The sequence below is a fragment of the Puma concolor genome, chromosome A3, assembly GCF_028749965.1.
Source record: "Puma concolor isolate L17-30 chromosome A3, mPumCon1.1.hap2, whole genome shotgun sequence".
NCBI lineage: Eukaryota > Metazoa > Chordata > Mammalia > Carnivora > Felidae > Puma > Puma concolor.
In genome coordinates this window covers 89,350,307-89,373,243 of record NC_141669.1, presented here as the reverse complement: position 1 = coordinate 89,373,243, position 22,937 = coordinate 89,350,307, and the positions used below count along the sequence as shown (strand labels likewise).

The following is a 22,937-nucleotide window of genomic DNA, read 5'->3' as shown; positions in this document are numbered from 1 at the left end:
TTTTTTTTTCAACGTTTATTTATTTTTGCGACAGAGAGAGACAGAGCATGAACGGGGGAGGGGCAGAGAGAGAGGGAGACACAGAATCGGAAACAGGCTCCAGGCTCTGAGCCATCAGCCCAGAGCCCGACGCGGGGCTCGAACTCACGGACCGCGAGATTGTGACCTGGCTGAAGTCGGACGCTTAACCGACTGCGCCACCCAGGCGCCCCTGTAATCATCATTTTAAAGTCATGGTTAGTAGCTCCAGTATCTGGATCACTCACAGGTATATTCATATTGTCTGGGGCATTTTTGTTCTCTTCATAGTCATGTGATTCTGCCCTTAGTGTAATTATTAATTTCGTACAGAATGACTAAGAAAATTTACAAATTCTATGCACATGATATCTTCTTTCAAAGAGGGCTCATTCTAAGAGCTCAAATGTCCATTGATAGATGAATAGATAAAGATGTGGTATATATATACAATGAAGTATTACTCGGTAATCAAAAAGAATGAAATCTTGCCATTTACATCTATGTGGATGGAACTAGAGAATATTATGATAAGCGAAATTAGTCAGAGAAAGACAAATATGACTTCACTCATATGACGACTTTAAGACACAGAACAGATGAACACAAGGGAAGGGAAGCAAAAATAACATAAAAACAGGGATGGGGACAAAACATAAGAGACTCTTAAATATGGAGAACACAGAGTTATTGGAGGGGTTGTGGGAGGGGGAAAGGGCTAAATGGGTAAGGGGCATTAAGGAATCTACTCCTGAAATCATTGTTGCACTGTCTGCTAACTAACTTGGATGTAAATTTAAAAAATCAAATAAAAAAAAAAAAGAGGGCTCATTCTACGAATTCAAAATGGAGACTGATTACTCTAAACAGGAACTAAGATCATTTAGGAAATTTCAATCAGAGGAGGGTTCCATCTACCTCTAATTGGCCTCTTCCTAGAGTGCAACCCTGCTGCTTTTTTTTTTTTAGTATATGAAATTTATTGTCAAATTGGTTTCCATACAACCCAGTGCTCATCCCAAAAGATGCCCTCTTCAATGCCCATCACCTACCCTTCCCTCCCTCCCATCCTCCCCACCCCCCCCCATCAACACTCAGTTTGTTCTCAGTATTTAAGAGTGTCTTCCCTGCTGCTTTTTCAACCGAAGACCTATGTTGTCCACAGGGACTCTCCAGCCTGGTGAGTCCTGAATATTAATCCTTGCCTCCTCAGCTTAGCATGACTTAATGGATTTGTTATCGCTGATGTTGTTATTATTGTTTCAAACTTATTTATGCCCACTGGTGCCACAAATTACTACTTAAGACAGTCATGGAAATAACTTACCTTTTTACTTAGCAATTTTGAAATGCAGTTGAGCCTTAAACCATGTGTGGGTTAGGGGTGTTGACCTCCAGGCAATAAAAAATTCATATAGAACTTCTGACTCCCCAAACTTAACTACAATAGCTTACTGTTGACCAGAAAAGCCTTAGTGATAACAAACAGTCAATTAACACATAATTCGTATGTTTTACTCCTATATACTATGTTCTTACAATAAATAAGCTAGAGAAAACAAAATGTTATTAAGAAAATCCTAAGGAAAATATATTTACAGTACTGTACTACTTATCAAAAAAAATCTGCATATAACAGTGCAAACCCGTGTTGTTCAAGGGTCAGCTGTATATATCATTCATAGTGCAAACTATAGCCCATGGGCCAAATCTGAACACTGTTGTTATAAAGTCTTATTAGAACACAGCCATACTCACTCACTTATTGACTATAGTTGCTTTTGCATTATGTCAGAGTTGAGTCATTGTGACAGACTGTATGGCTCACATAGTCCAAAGTATTTACTATTTCATCCTTAACAGAAAACAAAAAACGATCCCTTATCCACACTAAACAAAGTAACTATAAAAAAGCACCCCGGGGACACCTGATTGGTTCAGTTAGTTAAGCATCTGAGTCTCAATTTCGATGCAGGTCATAAACTCGCAGTTCATGATTTCAAGCCCCACATCAGGCTCTGTGCTGACAGTGGGGAGCCTGCTTAGGATTCTCTCTCTTCCTCTCTCTCTACCCCTACCCCACTTGTGTTCTCTCGCTCATGTGCTCTCTCTCTCTCAAAATAAATAACTTAAAAAATTGTTTTAAAAAGCATTCTGCCAGTTGGTACCAAAGGGTTTCTCCCAAGCTTTTTCAGTTTGGACATACTAGATCAAAAATCCAATTATCAATAGGTTGATCACTTAATAATTACATATCCACTCCGCTCACCAGATACTGATACAAACACATGCAAGACTATTAAGAATTGTATAACCTTAAAAGATAGGTATAGGCAACAATGCTCCTTGGCTAGTAGTTAAAGAAACCCTTCTCAAAAAAAATGTGCTAGAGTTGTCTGGTGACAGACAGTACCTACACTTGTGGTAAGAACAGCGTAACATACAAAGTTGTCAAATCATTAATTTGTACGCCTGAAACTAATACAATGTTGTGTGTCAACTACAATTTAAAAAAGGGAGAGAGCACTACACTGAGTGTGATGGGAAAAAGTAATCTCATCAGGGATAAAGCAGGCTTCCAAACAACCGTAAGTGAAGGCCATACTCCAACTGTGGGAAGCCATAAATGAATTCAGAGAAGCCAAAGAACTTAGATCAAATGAGAAACAGTATCCCTAGTTATCAAGGCCACTGAGAAAAGCTGTAACAAGCCGTGACTACAGGACATCAAAAAGAGAAACTGAGAACATATAGCTACCTAAGGAATTCCAGGATTCATATTATCTCTGAGAGTCTGAGCTTAGAATCCATATAGTTTTCCAGCCCAAAGCTTTAATTTTTGAAGTGACTGGGTTTAGCCCAGTTTCTGCTAATCTACTTCTCCTCTTCCCACAAATACACACACAATCAGTCTCTCATCTCTCTTCAACATATTCTTTCACATCTTTCAGTCAAAAACTGGCGAAAGTTAAACAAAAAAAGAAAAAAGATACAACTCATAAAAATATTTGCAACTTCAGTATTAAGTAGCAACCAAGATTATATCACACACATAATCACAGTACTACATGATAGCACTCTATACTCATGGGACTACAAGCAATGTGTAGGCTTCCTTCTAGTACACTGCCTAGCACATAATAGATACCCAGAAAATAAACGAATGTTAAATAAGCAGTGGTGTAAAATAGCAGTTAAAAGAAGTAGTATTAGATTAGCTAAATGCCTAAAAATCCCCAGGTTATCAAGCAGGGTTTTTTGCTTGTTTTTAATTTTAAAAATTTCGAATTGCAAAAGCATCTCAACTAGTTGCTAAAATAGATGATGAAAAACCAAAAGCTTAAGAATACCATATTTATATTTGGAAGTATTATACAAAATAAAGTTAGCAAATAAAGTTAATAAAAAAATTTCTCTAGATAGAATATATTCTAAGACTTTGATAAATAATTTAAGTATAGATGATAGAAGTTTTAAGAATATTTTGAAATCTAGTATATACTAAAATAGATCTTACCTGCTTTTTTAAGTTATCATTCAATTCTTTTAATGCATCAAAAGAGGACCTTAGCCTCTTACTTTCTTTATTTCTTTCCTTAAGAACTTCAGTTAAGTGCTCAACTTCTGCACTGTGCTGCTAGAAGGGGAAAAAAATCTGATTTAAAAATTAGGTGTGGATTCCATGTCACAAACGCTACTGAACACAAAGTAATTAAAAATTAGAACTCCTCTGGGCGCATGGTTGGCTCAGTCAGTTAAGCATCCAATTCTTGATTTCAGCTCAGGTAATGATCTCAACAGTCATGGGATCAAGCCCTGTGTCAGGCTCACCGTTGATGGACCAGAGCCTGCTTGGGATTCTCTCTCTCCTTCTCTCTCTGCCCTCTGTGCCTCATGCATGTGAGTGCTCCCCCTCTCTCTCAATGTAAACATTAAAAAAAAAAAAATAGAACTCCTTGAATCAGGACTTTAATCAATGTATTTAAGCATATATGACTAATACCACAATTAATTATAAAAACTATGTCATCAAACAAAGTAATAACTAAGCATTGAAAGCATTTGTTAAGTACTTACTAAAAAAACTATTTTGTGCTTCTGCTCAAAAGAGTCCACTGAAACTCACTAAAATAATTTCTTTCACACCATGGAATGATAAAACAATGAAGGGTTTCTGATCTTTTTTTTTTTAATGTTTGAGAATGTGAGTGAGTGGGTGTGAGAGAAGGAGGGGCAGTGAAAGGGAGAGAAAGAATCCCAGCAGGTTCTCTGCCTCAGTGCAGAGCCTGAGGCAGGGCTCAATCTCACAAATAGTGAGATCATGACCTGAGCTGAAACCAGAGTCAGGCACTTAAACCAACTGAGCCACCCTGGCTCCCTGGGTTTCTGATCTTCTTCAAGAGTCTGGTTAGCAATTCATAGCTTTATAAGTTAAAATTTAAGATTTAAGTTACCCTGAGGAATAAATATCCATAGATATGGAACTAATTTCTTAATCTCATAAAGTAGCTAATTGTTTACATCTCAAATTTAAAAACATATTAATATATCTGAGTCTTAAACTATTTGACTTCCTTAGTCAGTTTTATAAATAATTGAAATCAATTAACCTTCTAATCACATTTAAACGAGATAGCACTTTTTGATTTAAAGTACAAATACATGTCACCTTTTATTCTCAATTTATTCATAATGTATTAAAACAAGCAAATTTCTATAGGAAATAAAAAAATTGAATTAATTTCTTTCTTCCAAGTAATCACATAGGAACTATTTAAAAAAAGGCTGTTATCTTTACACTTCAGAATAGCAGACAAATCTAAAGAGAAAAAAAATCAAGAAGTCTAGTATGGAAACCTCTTGAAAATCCAAGCATTTCTTCTTTTGCCCTGTTTAAAAATCCAACCACGTGAAAACATTAGCTTTATGCAATTTTATTATTACATTAAATGATTCTTTAAATAACTTAGTATCTAACCACAAATACAGGTATTTCAAACATTAGGTTAACATTCTCATTGTCCAAATTTTTCCAAATCGAAAAGATGTTAAAAAATAGGATATGAGTTCCATTTCCGGAATGGCAAGATAAGCCCACTACATTCTAGTTCTGTTACTGATTACAACTGAAAACCTTAGACAAAACACAAAAAGTAACCCTAAAGACTGTAAAACGTAAACAGAAATACGGAATTGTAGCAGTCTTGCCCCAGGGCAGGCCCCCAGCACTCTGAAGTGCAGCAGAGCACTGTAGGCTGCTAAACTGAGAGAAACTCTGCCTTTACAGTCAGGGAAGCCAGGAAAAGGGCCACTGTGAACCTCGGAATGTGTGCAGTATCTCAGAGAAGAGACTCAGAAAAAGAATCTTTTCATTCAGGTGTACAAACACCTGTAGAAATCTGGCTTAACTCTAAGCATAGCACAGACAAAAGTGGCAAAGCAAAGGTGGAGAGATCAGAGTTCGGTTTAAAAATACCACCCACATCTCAAACTAACCCCCAATTCTGCAAGCATGGGAAAGACACAGGCACCATACTGAGGGTCTTGAGAACTGAACTGATTTAAACCATTGCCTGAGTATTAGAGTAAACCTAAGTGGCACAGGTACAACTCCAAAGCTTTGAAAACTGAACTGAGATTGGGTCACTTCCCACAGAAGGTGAGAAAGAACCCTGGCCTAAATCTAATGAGGATGGAATAGGGAAAATGGAGTATGAAGATCCTGAGCTCACCTCCTCTCATGAACACACCAAGGTTGCAACTACATGGACAGCAACTCCCTCTGAGAATGACCTGAAGACTAGCAGGACAGCTCTTTCACAGGTAAAAACATAAAGAAACAGACACATCAAGAAGGGTGAGAGATAGGGCTCCTGGGTGGCTCAGTGGGTTGGGCATCCAACTTTGGCTCAGGTCCTGATCTCACAGCTCATGAGTCTGAGCCCTGAATCTGGCTCTGTGCTGACAGCTTGGAGCCTGGAGCCGGTTTCGGATTCTGTTTCCGTGTCTCTCTGTCCCGCCCTGCTCACACACTATCTGTCTGCCTCTCTCTATCTCAAATATAAAAAAAAAATAATAATAAAAATAAAAGAATTTTTAAAAAAAGTACACAATCTTCCAAAACTGAATCAGGAAACAGAAAATCTGAACAGACCAATTACTAGTAATGAAATTGAATCAGTAATCAAAAACTGTCAACAGCTAGCTTCAAAGGTGAATTCTACCAAACATTCAAAGAGTTAATACCTATTCTTCTCTCAACTATTCCCAAAAAAATTTAAGAGGAAGGAACGCTTCCAAATTCACTCTGAGGCCAGGATTACCCTGATTTATTCCAGGGATGCAAGAATGGCTCAATATTCACACACCTATGTGATATGACACATTAAAATAATGAAGGATAAAAACCATATGGTCATCTCAACAGATGCAGAAAAAACATTTATCAAAAGGCAACATCCATTCATGATAAAAACTGTTAACAAAGTGAGTACAGAGGGAACATACCTCAATGTAATAAAGGCCATACATTGGAAAGCTATAGCTAGCATCATACTCAAAGGTGAAAGCTAAAAGCTTTTACTCTAAGATTAGGAATAAGACTAGAATGCCTACTTTTACCACTTTTATTCAACACAGCATTGGAAGTCCTAGCCACAGCAATCAGACAGGAAAAAGAAATAAAAGACATCCAAGTTGGTAAGGAAGATGTAAAACTGTCACTATCTGCAGATGACATTATATTCTATATAGTAAACCATAAAGAATTCACCAGAAACTATTAGAATATATGAATTCAGTAAAGTTGCAGGATACAAAATTAATATACAGAAATCAGTTGTGTTTTTATACTAATACCATAATAGCAGATAGAGAAATTAAGAAAACAATCATACTAACAATTGCACTAAAAACAATAAGAATACCTAGGAATTAATTTAACCAAGGAGGTGAAAGACCTTTACTCTGAAAACTATATGACATTAATAAAAGAAATAGAAGATGTCACAAATAAATAAGATATACCATGCTCATGGATTAAAACAACTAATACTGTTAAAATGCCCATACTACCTAACGTAATCTACAGATTGAATGCAATCCTTACCAAAATACCAACAGCCTTTTTCACAGAACTAGAACAAATAATACCACAAAAGACCCAAAACAGCCAGAGCAACTTTAAGAACAAACTTGGAGGTATCATCCTCGCAGTTTTCCAACAATACTGCAAAGCTATAGTTATCAAAACAGTATAGTGTTGGCACAAAAACTGACATGGAGATCAAGGGAACAGAACAGAGAGCCCCAAAATAAATTCACACTTATATGGTAAAGTAATCTACAACAAAGGAGGAAAGAAGATACAATAGGGAAAGAGTCTCTTCAATAAATAGTGCTGAGAAAACTAAAAAGCTACATACAAAAGAATGAAACTTTCTTAATTTAGGAAAACACTCTCTCATACCATATATAAAAATAAATTAGGAATGAATTAAAGATCTAAATGTAAGACCTGAAACTATAAAACTCCTAAAAGAAAACAAGGGTAGTAAACTTCTGGACATCAGTCTTAGCAATGTTTTTTTGGTCTGTCTCTTCAGACAAGGGCAACAAAAACAAAAATAAACAATTGGGGGGGAAAAAAACCACAACTGGGTCTACATCAAATTAAAAAGCTTTTGAACAGTGAAGGAAACAATAAAACAAAAAAGCAACCTACTGAACAAGAGAAGATATTTGCAAATTATATATCCAATAAATGTGGATACTGGTTAATACTCAAAATATATAAAGAACTCATACAACTCAACACCAAAATAAACAATTCAATTAAAAAATGCGAAGTGGACCTGAACAGATACTTTTCCAAAGAAGACATACTGATGGCCAACAGGTACATGAAAAAAATGCTTAATCCACTAAAATTGTCAGGGAAATGCAAATCAAAACCACAATGAGATATCACCTTATACCAGTCAGAATGGCTTGTATCAAAAACACAAGAAATAACAAGTATTGGTAAGGACGTGAGGAAAGGGTAACTTTGTGCACTGGTGGTGAAAATGTAAGTTGATACAGATACTCTGGAAAGCACTATGGAAGTTCCTCAAAAAATTAGAAATAAAAATACCATATGATCCAGCAATCCCACTGTTGGTTATTTACCTAAAGAAAATGAAAACATTAATTTCAAAAGATATATGCATACCTATGTTCACTGCAGCATTATTTACAACAGCTAAGATATGGAAGAAACCTCAGTGTCCACTGATAGATGAATGGATAAAGATGTGGTATAAATCCACAATGGAATAGTACTCAGACATAAAAAAGAATGAAATTCTACCATTTGTGACAACATGAAGGAACCTAAAGGGTATTATGCTAAGTGAAAGAAGTCAGAGAAAGACAAACACTGCATGATTTCACTTATACATAAAATCTAAAAACAAAACAAATGAACAAACAAAATAAAACAGAAACAGACTCCTAAAAGAAAGAATTGGTGGTGACTGCCAGATGGGAGGGGAGGAGGTAGGCAGTAGGAAAAATGGGTGAAGGTGGTCAAAAGGCACAAACTTCCAGTTATAAAATTAAATAAATCAGGGATGTAAAGTACACCATAGAGAATATAGTTAATAATATTGTAATAGCATTCATTATATAGTGACAGATGGTAACTAGTTTATCGTGGTGAGCATTTCATTATATATATAAAAGTTGAATCACTATGTTGTACATCTGAAACTAACATAAGGTCCATAAGCTATACTTCAGCTTATAAACAAACAACTCAATTGGGTTGACTGCTTAAAAAAAGAAACATTCTCCAGAGGATTATAACCAGATCCAGAATCTGTATAATATCCACAAGGTCCCAAATATAATCCAAAAGTCACTGAACATGCAAAGAACAAGAAAAATGTGACTATGTCACAAGAAAAATACCAATCCTTACATGACCCAGATGTTGAATTTTTAGGTGTGTCCTATGAGGTAAATACAAATGAATGCAAATGGAAAGATAAAAATGCTCATGAGGAAAATTAAACATAATTTTAAAAAGAACCTAATTAACAATTTTAGAACATAAAATATTAGAAACAAAAAATTCACTAGATGATCTCAGTAGCAACATGGATATGCAAGGATAAACAATGAACACAACGACAGACAACAGATATTATCAAATCTGAAGAACACAGAATAGATGAGGAAAAAGGAGCAAAGCCTCAGCAGTTTGTAACAGCAAAAGACCTACCATATGAGTCACTGGAGACACAGAAGGAGGAGAAAGCAGTTGGAACATAAAAAATATTTGAAGAAATACTGGTTGAAAACTTCCCAAATTTGGTAAAAGACATTCATCTACAAAGTCAAGATGTTCAGGGAACCCCAAACAGGATAAACTCAAAGAAAAACATGTGGAGATACCTCCTAATTGAATTGCTGCTGAAAACCACAGATAAAGAAAAACCACAATTCTATTTACATGACATTCTGGGAAAGGCAGAAGTACAGGGACAGAAAATAGGTCAGGGGTTGCCAGGGCGGGGTGCAGGGAGCAGGGAGGGATAACTACAAAGGAGTGTAAGGAAACCTTTGGGGTGCTAGAATTATTCTTTATCAGAATTATGGTGGTGATTACAAGACTATATGCATTTTTCAAAACAGAATGAAATTCATTCTCTGTAAGTTACACAGATAGTAATGTATCTATTGATATGAAACAAAGTATACTATATCACCTAGATAATATTCTTGAGAAAAATATTTAACCTGAATAAAATCCTTAGCAAATCCATCCAGGGCATGACATAAGACTGCTGGCCTGGAATCTTCAAAGAAAGGTCTTACAAAAAGAAAACTGGTTGACTGCTCTACATTCAAAGAAACCAAAAAGACATAAAAATCAAATGTAATGTAAGAATTCTGTCTAGTTCTTTGATCAGAAAATAAAAACAAAAGATTTCAAGGCCCAACTGGGAAAGTGAATGTGGACTGTGTATTACATTAAATTATTCAAGTACCATTAATTTCCTAATATGTTAACCATGCAGCAAATGTCCTTATGCTTACTTAGGAGGCACATAGTCCTAAGATTAAGTAGTGATAATACTAAGGAAGTATTTAGGGGTGTTGAGTCATGATTTTTGCAAATGAGTTTCAAATGGCCCAGGAAAAAATACGTGGGGGGAAGGGAGGTTGGAGAAGAATGTGACAAAATGCTAAGATCTAGTGAATCTAAATTAAGAAGAAAAACACAAATTATATTACTGTGAAATCAAATGCTATATAGTTACCTCCTTTATAATCTGAAATCTTGTAAGAACCTCTTCTTCGACACCTTTAATTTTACTCAAAGCAGTTTCATGTCTGAAAAGCAGTTGTTCTCTTTCAACTAAAAAACGTTCCCGCTTTTGAAGTTCTTCAGCAAACTCCTGTTGGGCTGCAGTTTCACACTGTATTAAAATGTCAGATTCAAGTGTTTTTAGAAAATATATTCACAAACTGTACAAATTATGTTTTTATTTACTGAGGTTGTAGCTTAATCAAATGGTGTTTAGGACTACATGGGTACAAGTAAAGTGTGGATTACAGTAACAGCCAGACTAGCACAGCAAGTAAGCTTGCACAGAAATTCTATCTTGTTGCAAAATGATGTGACAACATAGTGAGATTCTACTATGAGGACTCTAGAGAATATGAGGTACAAAATGCATCAGTACTATGCAGAATAACCCCCTTTCCAGCTTCAATTCCATGTCGTACTTCAACTTCACCATCTGCTCTTTTCCTATACTCTCCGCCCCCTTCCCTTCTTGTCCTTCACTTGGACTGAAAGGCCCCAGCCCTACATTACAGTACTAAGCACCTTCCCAGCCTCAGTGCCGCACTACTCCATACCAATGGAGAAAACTCACACATCAGGAAAAGTTATACTGTTGTAAATTCATGGAACCTATATCGGATTCCAGAAATCATTTTATATTTTCATGATTCACTCTCTCTCTCTCACTCTCCACAGTGTTTATTTCAAGCCTTCTCCACTCTTTACTTTGAAACCTCACTTCCCTCCTACACCATTCTGTTCAGACAGCCTCATCTCTAACTTCACAGGGAATACAGAAGACAGCAGAAGATGTAGAAGCTTTCTGGGACCAGGCCTCCACCTGCCTTCACCTGCCTCAGTTCCAGCAGTTCCTGAGGGAGATATACTTAGCCTTGGAAGAGATGGATTCCAATGCAATCATTAACAGATGCACCACCATTGGTCAACTGTTAACAAAAACTTGCTAGAATTCTTTTATCTCAGCATGATGAAAGCCAGAATGTCCTACTATGATGCTTATATTGTTTGATTAACAAAGAATCCCAGAATTCTACAAAATTGAAACTTAACTCCTGAAAACAGAGTTGTCATCTCATATACTTTTAACATTCAGATTTAATATAAAAGAAATTGGTACTTTTACTCAAAGTGGTGGATATGCATCTGCAAATTACTATTCTGGTTCGCTTAAAAATATGGTCTCATTAGTGTCAGAACTCAGAATCATCTTAATGGATTTAACATTCACAGACAAAAAATGCAAACTACATCAGTGAGACAGCTATCAGATTATGGGGGAAAGACAACTCTGGGATGTTGATGATGGGAACGTAAATAAGTAGGCACAGCCACTTTGGAGAACAATTTCGTAGCACCCTGCACATTTTCTTCTTATAAGTTAAGGATACTTAAACAGAACTGTTTGTAAAGTATAAACTCCATCTTATATGTTTATACAGAAATAAATAATGGTGGTTTATTTAGAGGCCGAAATCCTACATGGCAGTTAAATAGGGGCGCCTGGGTGGCTCAGTAGGTTAGGCATCCAACTTCAGCGCAGGTCATGATCTCATGGCTCATGAGTTGGAGACCCACATCAGGTTCTGTGCTAACAGCTCGGAGCTTGGAGCCCACGTCCGATTCTGTATCTGCCCCTCTCTCTGCCCTCCCCTGCTTCTGTTTCTGTCTCTCTCTCTTTCAAAAATAAACATTAAAAAAATTTTTTTAATGAGTATCTTAAAAAATAAAAAAATAAAATGAATGAACTAGATCTACATTTTCCAAACACATAAATCTCAAAAATATAACAATGAATGAAGCAAAGAAACTACAAAAAGAAATCCACAATATATCATTACTTATGTAATGTTTTAAAACATTCAAAGCAATTACTACATGTGAATACATAAAAGTGCTAAAACAGGACACAACGGATCCACAGCAATTTCAAGGGAGTGCTTAATTCTGGGAAAAGGGAGAAGAAATGGGAGGGAAGAAGGCTGTTTCAACTCTAAGTGAAATACTCTACTTCTTTTAAAAATAATATATAGAATTATTAATAAAACATTAGCATTATGCAATATTAGTGGGTATACAGTTGATATTATAATATTCCCTATGTTTTTCTGTAGGTCCTAAGTATTTTATAAACTTTTAAAAACTAAAATACAGTGTTACCTAGTCAAATGTTGCAAATGAAAGGATACTAATAATAATAAAGGAATTATTTCCTGCACAAAAATTGAAGTTATACATTTCAAAAACACATTCAAAAGGAAAAAATAAATTTCAAAAAAACAGAATTCTCTCCTCCTCCAGTTTTGTTCCCTACCCTTAACAAAAAGCAGCATCATTTATCCAATAGCCAAAAGAATAAACCTACATTTCATTCTTGACTAAAACACTACTGAATGGGGTGCCTGGGTGGCTCAGTTGGTTGATCATCCAACTCTTGATTTCCACTCAGATCATGATCTCACAGTTAGTGAGACTGGGCCTTGCATCCAGCTCCAAGCTATCAGCATGGATTGTCAGCAATCCCATGCGTGGGATTCTCTTTCCTTCTCTCTCTACCCCTTCCCCACTCTCTCTCTCAAAATAAATAAACATTAAAAAGAATAAAAAGAATAAAACCCTACTGTACACCTTCCATATCAAAACAATCTCCAAGACCTACTGATCCCATCCCTTAAAAATGTTTAGACTCCATTCACTTCTTTCTACCCATCATCCTAACCCAGGACACCATCAGACTAGTCACATGTCTTCACATTCTGCCCTCTCTCTAGATCTCAGCTACAGGTGACACCTTTAAATACCTATGTGAATGACTCCCAATTTAGTTACACATCCAAGACCTTTGTTCTAAATGCCAAGCTTTTAACTATTATGTCTCCATTAAATTCTCAAACTTAATCCTCCAAACTAAAATCTTGATCTTTCTCTCTATATCTATTCTTCCAAGTTGTGCAAACCAGAAATATGGGAATCATCCCAGACACCTATTCTCTCCTATACCACATTCAACTCATTACACCAAGTCTAGCCAATTTTACCTACAAAAGCAATCTCTAATCTATTCAATTCCATTTCTCTGCCACCATCCAGTCCAAGTTACCATTACCTCTCACCTGCATGATTACAGTAGGATATCCTTCCCAGTCTCCCAACTTCCACACCTATGCCCCTACAACCCATTGATTTAATAAGCATACATTACATTAAGCAATTCCCCTACTCTAAAAATCCTGTTACTTAATACAATTTCCTTGAATGAACATATCATCAGGCTTCTAGGGCTTCTCATACTAGACCATCACACTCTAGTAGGGCTTATCCCTTACTCTTCCTCCACAGTTTGATTTAAATGTTACTTTCTCAGAAAACCTTACCTGACCTTTCAATCTATCCCAATCAGGTTTCATACTGTACCTATATAATTTACTTAAATTTACAAAAGTATAACTATATGAATGCTCACAATTGATTTTAATAAGCTATGTGTGGCAAGAACCATATATATTTTATTTACTTCCATACACTCAACACCAAGCATGCAAATACATATTAACAAGTGTTCAAATGTATGTTGAATAAAATCAAAGAGTAAGACACAATATGTACACTTAATAACATAACAGATGACCAAAAAAAATGTTTAAGTTAGATTCAACTATAAATTAAACTAGATTAATCCACTGCACTTCATTTTTAATTAAATATTTGTATCTATATTGTGTTTACAGTAAATGATGTGTCTTTACAAACTTGCTTATTCTTTTTTGCCTGCTAATTCTTTTTTATCTTATAAATTATTAGTAAAAGAATCTTTCCAATGTGCTATTTGTTACTCTGCCACTCATTTGCTTAAAAACCTGTAGCAGCTGGGACACGTGGGTGGCTCAGTTGGACTTCAGCTCAGGGCATGACTTCACCATTGTTGAGCTTAAGCCCCACACTGGGCTGTGTGCTGATAGCTGAGCCTGGAGCCTGCTTCCAATTCTGCCTCCCTCTCTCTCTCTGCTCCTCCCTGCAATGTGCACGTGCTCCCTCTCTCAAAAATAAAACAAAAACAGGGGTGCCTGGGTGGCTTAGTCAGTTAAGTGTCTGACTTCAGCTCAGGTCATGATTTCATGGCTCATGGGTTCAAGCCCCACATCCGGCTCTGTGCTGACAGCTCAGAGCCTGGAGCCTGCTTCAGATTCTGTCTCCCTCTCTGTCTGCCCCTCAGCTGCTTGCGCTCTGTCTCTCCCTCTCTCTCAGATGTAAACAAACATTAAAAATAAACAAAGACATTAATAAATAAATAAATAAATAAATAAATAAATAAATAAATAAATAAAAAGTTCTCTTTAAAAAAACAAAGCACGTTTTTAAAAAGCCTGTAACAGCTAGCCTGGCTGTTCTTTCTTCAGACAGGCTGATAAACTCAGTCTGACAAATCACTCCTTTCCCAAAACTTCTCCCCTCCAACTCCTTGCCACCTGGAATGGCCTTCCCACCTCCTCTCTAAATTTTTTCTCAGTCAACTTTAGACCCTCCTTGAGCTTTTCTCCAGTGATTTTAGGCAAAAATAATTTTTCTGAAATGCTATAGTAATTATAATCTGAATTATTTAGACAAAATGAAATACTGGGTTGTTCTTTTTTTAATACTAGTTTTTTAAAAAATGTGTAACTATTTCATTGTATGCAAACATATGTACAATTCCAGCTAGAACAGTTTCAGTCAGGAATTGTGTATTATACATACTTTTGCTTCCTTCTGTACTCCCACCTAGTGGACACTTGATAAATATATGAATTACATCTTTTAGAAATAAAAAAATCCCAAAGAAGACAAAATATCAATGTTCTGAACTGAATTCTGGTGAGAAGTGACAAGAGAACTTCTTATGTATAAGTATTTAAAACAATGCATTAGGAACACTACTTCAAAAAGCACATATTAAGGGCACCTGGGTGGCTCAGTCAGTTAAGCATCCGACTTCAGCTTAGGTCATGATCTCACAGTTTGTGAGTTCAAGCCCCACACCGGGCTCTCTGCTATCAGCACAGAACCTGCTTCGGATGCTCTCTCTCTCTGCCCCTCCCCTGCTGGTTCTCTAAATAAATAAATAAATAAATAAATAAACAAACAAACAAACAAAAAAAAAAAAAAAAAAAAAGAAAAAGCACATTTTACCAGCAGGTATTGTTTTATTTCAGAAGCAAGGATGGGATGGAAATAAAGAAATAAACATAAAACACCAGACAGTCTGAAATCCAAGAAATACACCTATTCATAAAAACACCATTTAGGGGCGCCTGGGTGGCGCAGTCGGTTAAGCGTCCGACTTCAGCTCAGGTCACGATCTCGCGGTCCGGGAGTTCGAGCCCCGCGTCAGGCTCTGGGCTGATGGCTCAGAGCCTGGAGCCTGTTTCCGATTCTGTGTCTCCCTCTCTCTCTGCCCCTCCCCCGTTCATGCTCTGTCTCTCTCTGTCGCAAAAATAAATAAACGTTGAAAAAAAAAATTTTTTTAATAAAAAAAAAAAAAAAAACACCATTTAAATTTTTCCCTCAGCTATAAAATTTCCCTTCAATAACTGTAATAAATTTGTCCTTTCCCACCGTATCTCAACAGACTTACCTAAAATAATTTAAATGACATACTCTATTCAAATTTTATAAATGTTTGGTATTTAGAACATAAATACATCTGAATTCTAAATTCAGTTTTGAGTTCTTACCTGCAGTTTCTGATGTATTTGAAATAATTCATCATATATCTGATTAATCTGATATGGAAGTATTCTCTGCTTGTTTGGTACTTTAGATGTCTGATAGCTAACACGTCTCAGAGGACAGTCACTTGCATCACTACAACATTCAGTCCAATTTCTTGAATTTGCGGCCAAATTAGTTGGCTGGGCAACTGGTAAAAAAAATTATCAAGCTTATTAATTTACAGTTTTAAGTATTTCAGAGTAATCTTCAGAAAGTTACTTTAAATGTGAATTATAGTATTGTTAAAAAGTCTCCAAGTATTGGGCTGCCTGGGTGACTCAGTCGGCTGAGCACCTGACTCTTGATTTTGGCCCAGGTTGTGATCTCACGGTTGCGAGATCGAGCCGTGTGTCAGCCTCCATGCTCAGCATGGACCCTGCTTGGGATTCTGTCGCTCTCTCCCTTGACCCTCCTCCCCACTCATGCTCTCTCTCAAAAACAACAAAACAAAACAAAAAAAGAAGTCTCCAAGTACAGACTTGCAGAGAGAAAGAATTATACAATAAATGTGATAAAATGTCAACATTTAGAAGATCTGTGTAAAGGTCTTACAGATGCTCTTTGCTCTTTTTGCAACCTTTTTGTAAGTCTGAAATTATTTCAAAATTGATTTCAAAGTGCATGAAAACATTCATGTATTAAACCGCCTAGGCCAAGAAATGGAAAATTACCTCAGAAGCCCCCGATCACATTCCCTTCTCTCCCTTAAACCAAATTAACTACTAAGCCAAATATAGCATTAACCATTGCTTTACTTTTTAAATTTTTACTACTTGGGTAAAAAAAAAATTTAAGACTTTGTTTTGCCTATTGTTTTGCCTGTTTTAAACTTTATATAATATCTGTAATCATTTAATGATGCAATTATGTAATTTCTATAACCTCCTTTAAATATGTTCTTATGTTAATGACAGAATCAGGTCAAAATCTTCACTACTTCTTGTTTTATATTTTTATATGCCAACATTCTACTATAGGTCGATACGTGAGCTGTTTGTCTACATAGATGCTCTATGGACATGGCTCCTGTTACACGCATTCAAGAGTTTACCTAGGGTATATGACTAACAGCAACAATGCTGGATCACAGGGTACATGTACATGTTCAATTGTGCTAGCGATGCCAAAATGCTTCCCAAAGTGGTTATACTAATTTACTCTCCCAACAGCAGCGGATGAGCAAGTTCCTCTTGCTTCATTTCTTTGCCAACACTGTATTGTCAGAGTTTATTTTCTGTTAATACTGACAGCTGTGGTTTTAACTTGCATTAGCCTTCCTGAGAACACCAGTTTTAAGAAGGGGCCTCCTATTTTACTCCCAGAATGCCAGGTTTAAGAAGGGGGTCTCCTATTTTACTCCCCATCTTGGACAGACCGTAGGGAGCCAAAATAAAAATTACATGAATTTTTACAAAGAAAAAGTTTCACTTCACTCAGTCCAGCAAACACCCTTAAAGTGAAAGACACTTTCAGTGCGCTGCTTGCCTTTCTAGATTCCCAGATCACAAGCAGTAGCTTAAATATTCCTTAATTATGTTAACTTTTAAATATATTCACCCTTTATTTATTTATTTTTTTACATTATCCTATATTTTCAATTGTTTTTCAGGGGGAAAATCCACCATTTAGCCGGAAACACAAGTCCAGGCATAATTATTTTTCATTTTCCTCAAACTGAAATGAATGGAACAAAGAGGATGACAAAGAGCAGGAAGGGGGAAATGAGTGTGTGTTGCATACAATGTATGCCCAGAAAAGATGCACGGAGGCTATCAGAGAGGGAACAGTGCTCTAAAAGTCTTGCAGCCAAGAGGAAGCCATCTCTGGGTGCCCTGAAATCCTGAGAAAACTGTGACATGCAGCCATGTACAGAGAGTTATTAAACAAGTGCCTGAAGAAGTCGTACCTTAAGCAATCTGCAGTAGTCTTAAAATATTAAGGGATTACTCAAATCTACCACAATATTTACTGACTTCCTAACAAATACTGCTATGAAAAAAAAACAAGAAATTATAAAAAGTACTCAGTTGAAAACTGTATGGAGGTTCCTCAAAAAATTTAAAACAGAGGGGAAGATGGCAGCGTAGGAGGACACTGGGCTCACCGCATCCTTCTGGTCACTTAGATTCCACCTACACCCGCCTAAGTAACCCAGAAAACCGTCAGAAGACTAGCAGAATGGAGTCTCTGGAGTCAAGCGCAGACGAGAGGCCCACGGAAGAGGGTAGGAAGGGCGGAGAGGCAGTGTGCCCTACACGGACTGGTGGGAAGGAGCCGGGGGGGAGGGGCAGCCCGCCAGCCAAGCAGAGACCCCAAGTCTGGCTGGCAAAAGTGGAGGGGCCAGACGGACTGTGTTTGGACAGCAAGCGGGACTTAACATCTGGAACGTTATAAGTTAACAGCTCTACTCAGAGAGTGGGAAGGCTGGAGGAAAACGGGAGGGAGAGTTGCTGAGCCTCGGACAACAGAGCTCAGCTTGGCTGGGAACAAAGGCGCTTGCCAGCATCATCTCCCTCGCCCATCCCCCAGCCAAAATCCCAAAGGGAACCAATTCCTGCCAGGGAACTTGCTTGCACCTCGCAAACACCGAACGCTGTGCTTCTGCGGATCCATCCCTCAAGCAGCGGGTCTGACTCCCTCCCGGTGCCACAGGGCCCCTCCTGAAGCGGATCACCAAAGGAGAAGAAGGAGAAGCGAGTTGAGCCTGCCACTCCCGCCCCCATGCACCTTGCCTATCCACCCCAGCTAATACACCAGTTCCCCAGCACCACAAGCCTGGCAGCGTGCAAGTAGCCCAGACAGGCCACGCCACCCCATAGTGAATCCTGCCCTTAGGAGAGGGGAAGAGAAGGTACACACCAGTCTGACTGTGGCCCCAGCGGTGTGCTGGGGGCAGACATCAGGTCTGACTGCGGCCCCGCCCACCAACGCAAGTTATTCAAGACAGTACAGGGGAAGTGCCCTGCAGGTCCACACCATTCCAGGGACTATCCAAAATGACCAAACTGAAGAATTCCCCTCAAAAGAATCTCCAGGAAATAACAACAGCTAACGAACCGATCAAAAAGAATTTAAACAATATAATAGAAAGTGAATTTAGAATAATAGTCATGAAATTAATCGCTGGGCTTGAAAACAGCATAGAGGACAGCAGAAAACCTATTGCTACAGGGATCAAGGGACTAAGGAATAGTCAGGAGGAGGTAAAAAATGTTATAAACGAGCTGCGAAATAAAATGGAAACGACCACGGCTCAGATTGAAGAGGCAGAGGAGAGAATAGGTGAACTAGAATATAAAATTATGGCAAAACAAGAAGCTGAGAAAAAGAGAGAGAAAAAAATCCAGGAGTATGAGGGGAAAATTAGAGAACTAAATGATGCACTAAAGACAAATAATCTACGCATAATTGGTATTCCAGAAGAAGCAAGAGGGAAAGGTGCTGAAGGTGTACTTGAAGAAATAATAGCTGAGAACTTCCTGGATCTGGGAAAGGAAAAAGGCATTGAAATCCAAGAGGCACAGAGAGCTCCCTTCAGACGTAACTTGAATCGATCTTCTGCACGACATATCATAGTGAAACTGGCAAAATACAAGGATAAAGAGAAAATTCTGAAAGCAGCAAGGGATAAACGTGCCCTAACATATAAAGGGAGACCTATAAGACTCGTGACTGATCTCTCTTCTGAAACTTGGCAGGCCAGAAAAGAATGGCAGGAGATCTTCAATGTGATGAACAGAAAAAATATGCAGCCGAGAATCCTTTATCCAGCAAATCTGTCATTTACAATAGAAAGAGAGATAAAGGTCTTCCCAAACAAACAAAAACCGAAGGAATTCGTCACCACTAAACCAGCCCTACGAGAAATCCTAAGGGGGATCCTGTGAAACAAAGTACCAGGGACATCACTACAAGCATAAAACATACAGACATCACAATGATGCTAAACCCGTATCTTTCTATAATAACACTGAATGTAAATGGACTAAATGCACCAACCAAAAGACATAGGGTATCAGAATGGATAAAAAAACAAGACCCATCTATTTGCTGTCTACAAGAGACTCATTTTAGATCTGAGGACACCTTCAGATTGAGAGTGACGGGATGGAGAACTATTTATCATGCTACTGGGAGTCAAAAGAAAGCTGGAGTAGCCATACTTCTATCAGACAAACTAGACTTTAAATTAAAGACTGTAACAGGAGATGAAGAAGGGCATTATATAATAATTACAGGGCCTATCCATCAGGAAGAGCTAACAATTATAAATGTCTATGCGCTGATACGGAAGCCCCCAAATATATAAAACAATTACTCACAAACATAAGCAACCTTATTGACAAGAATGTGGTAATTGCAGGGGACTTTAATACTCCACTTATAGCAATGGATAGATCATCTAGACACACGGTCAATAAAGAAACGAGTGAATGATACATTGGATCAGATGGACTTGACAGATATATTTAGAACTCTGCATCCCAAAGCAACAGAATATACTTTCTTCTCGAGTGCACATGATACATTCTCCAAGATAGATCATATACTGGGTCACAAAACAGCCCTTCATAAGTTTACAAGAATTGAGATCATACCATGCATACTTTCAGACCACAATGCTATGAAGCTTGAAATCAACACAGGAAAAAGTCTGGAAAACCTCCAAAAGCATGGAGGTTAAAGAATACCCTACTAAAGAATGAGTGGGTCAACCAGGCAATTAGAGAAGAAATTAAAAAATATATGGAAACAAACGAAAATGAAAATACAACAATCCAAACGCTTAGGGATGCAGCAAAGGCAGTCCTGAGAGGAAAATACATTGCAATCCAGGCCTATCTCAAGAAACAAGAAAAATCCCAAATACAAAATCTAACAGCACACCTAAAGGAACTAGAAGCAGAACAGCAAAGACAGCCTAAACCCAGCAGAAGAAGAGAAATAATAAAGCAGAGCAGAAATAAACAATATAGAATCTAAAAAAACGGTAGAGCAGATCAACGAAACCAAGAGTTGGTTTTTTGAAAAAATACACAAAATTGACAAACCTCTAGCCAGGCTTCTCAAAAAGAAAAGGGAGATGACCCAAATAGATAAAATCAGGAATGAAAATGGAATGATTACAACCAATCCCTCAGAGATACAAACAATTATCAGGGAATACTATGAAAAATTATATGCCAACAAACTGGACAACCTGGAAGAAATGGACAAATTCCTAAACACCCACACACTTCCAAAACTCAATCAGGAGGAAAGAGAAAGCTTGAACAGACCCATAACCAGTGAAGAAATTGAATCAGTCATCAAAAATCTCCCAACAAGTAAGAGTCCTGGACCAGATGGCTTCCCAGGGGAGTTCTACCAGACGTTTAAAAGAGACATAATACCTATCCTTCTCAAGCTATTCCAAAAAATAGAAAGGGAAGGAAAACTTTCAGACTCATTCTATGAAGCCAGTATTACTTTGATTCCTAAACCAGACAGAGACCCGGTAAAAAAAGAGAACTACAGGCCAATATCCCTGATGAATATGGATGCAAAAATTCTCAGTAAGATACTAGCAAATCGAATTCAACAGCATATAAAAAGAATTATTCACCATGATCAAGTGGGATTCATTCCTGGGCTGCAGGGCTGGTTCAACATTTGCAAATCAATCAACGTGATACATCACATTAATAAAAGAACATTATGATCCTGTCAACTGATGCAGAAAAGGCATTTGACAAATTCAGCAACCTTCTTAATAAAAACCCTTCAGAAAGTCAGGATAGAAGAAACATACTTAAACATCATAAAAGCCATTTACGAAAAGCCCACAGCTAACATCATCCTCAATGGGGAAAAACTCAGAGCTTTTTCCCTGAGATCAGGAACACAACAGGGATGTCCACTCTCACCGCTGTTGTTTAACATAGAGTTGGAAGTGCTAGCATCAGCAATCAGACAACAAAAGGAAATCAAAGGCATCAAAATTGGCAAAGATGAAGTCAAGCTTTCACTTTTTGCAGATGACATGATATTACACATGGAAAATCTGATGGATTTTCATTATACATGGAAAATCCACCAGAAGTCTGCTAGAACTGATACATGAATTCAGCAAAGTTGCAGGATACAAAATCAATGTACAGAAATCAGTTGCATTCTTATACACTAATAATGAAGCAACAGAAAGACAAATAAAGAAACTGATCCCATTCACAATTACACCAAGAAGCATAAAATACCTGGGGATAAATCTAACCAAAGATGTAAAAGATCTGTATGCTGAAAACTATAGAAAGCTTATGAAGGAAATTGAAGGAGATATAAAGAAATGGAAAAACATTCCATGCTCATGGACTGGAAGAATAAAAATTGTCAAAATGTCAATACTACCCAAAGCTATCTACACATTCAATGCAATCCCAATCAAAATTGCACCAGCATTCTTCTCGAAACTACAACAAGCAATCCTAAAATTCATATGGAACCACAAAAGGCCCCGAATAGCCAAAGTAATTTTGAAGATGAAGACCAAAGCAGGAGGCATCACAATCCCAGACTTTAGCCTCTACTACAAAGCTGTCATCATCAAGACAGCATGGTATTGGCACAAAAACAGACACATAGACCAATGGAATAGAATAGAAACCCCAGAACTAGACCCACAAAAGCATGGCCAACTAATCTTTGACAAAGCAGGAAAGAACATCCGATGGAAAAAAGACAGTCTCTTTAACAAATGGTGCTGGGAGAACTGGACAGCAACATGCAGAAGGTTGAAACTAGACCACTTTCTCACACCATTCACAAAAATAAACTCAAA

At 37.4% G+C, this 22,937-nt stretch overlaps 1 protein-coding gene across 6 annotated transcripts in view; it reads right to left on the bottom strand.

The window, feature by feature from the left end:
* CCDC138 (coiled-coil domain containing 138) overlaps positions 1–22,937 on the bottom strand; it is a 147,580-nt gene that overhangs the window by 116,443 nt on the left and 8,200 nt on the right. For 5 of the 6 annotated variants that reach the window (XM_086701490.1, XM_086701491.1, XM_086701486.1 and 2 more), the window contains exons 5-7: positions 16,084–16,268; positions 10,326–10,484; positions 3,536–3,655 (exon numbers count right to left, since the gene is read on the bottom strand). In XM_086701490.1, coding sequence (XP_086557616.1) covers positions 3,536–3,655; positions 10,326–10,484; positions 16,084–16,268 — 464 coding nt within the window. The remainder of the gene's footprint in view (positions 1–3,535; positions 3,656–10,325; positions 10,485–16,083; positions 16,269–22,937) is intronic. The other variant, XM_086701487.1, reaches the window with a different exon arrangement.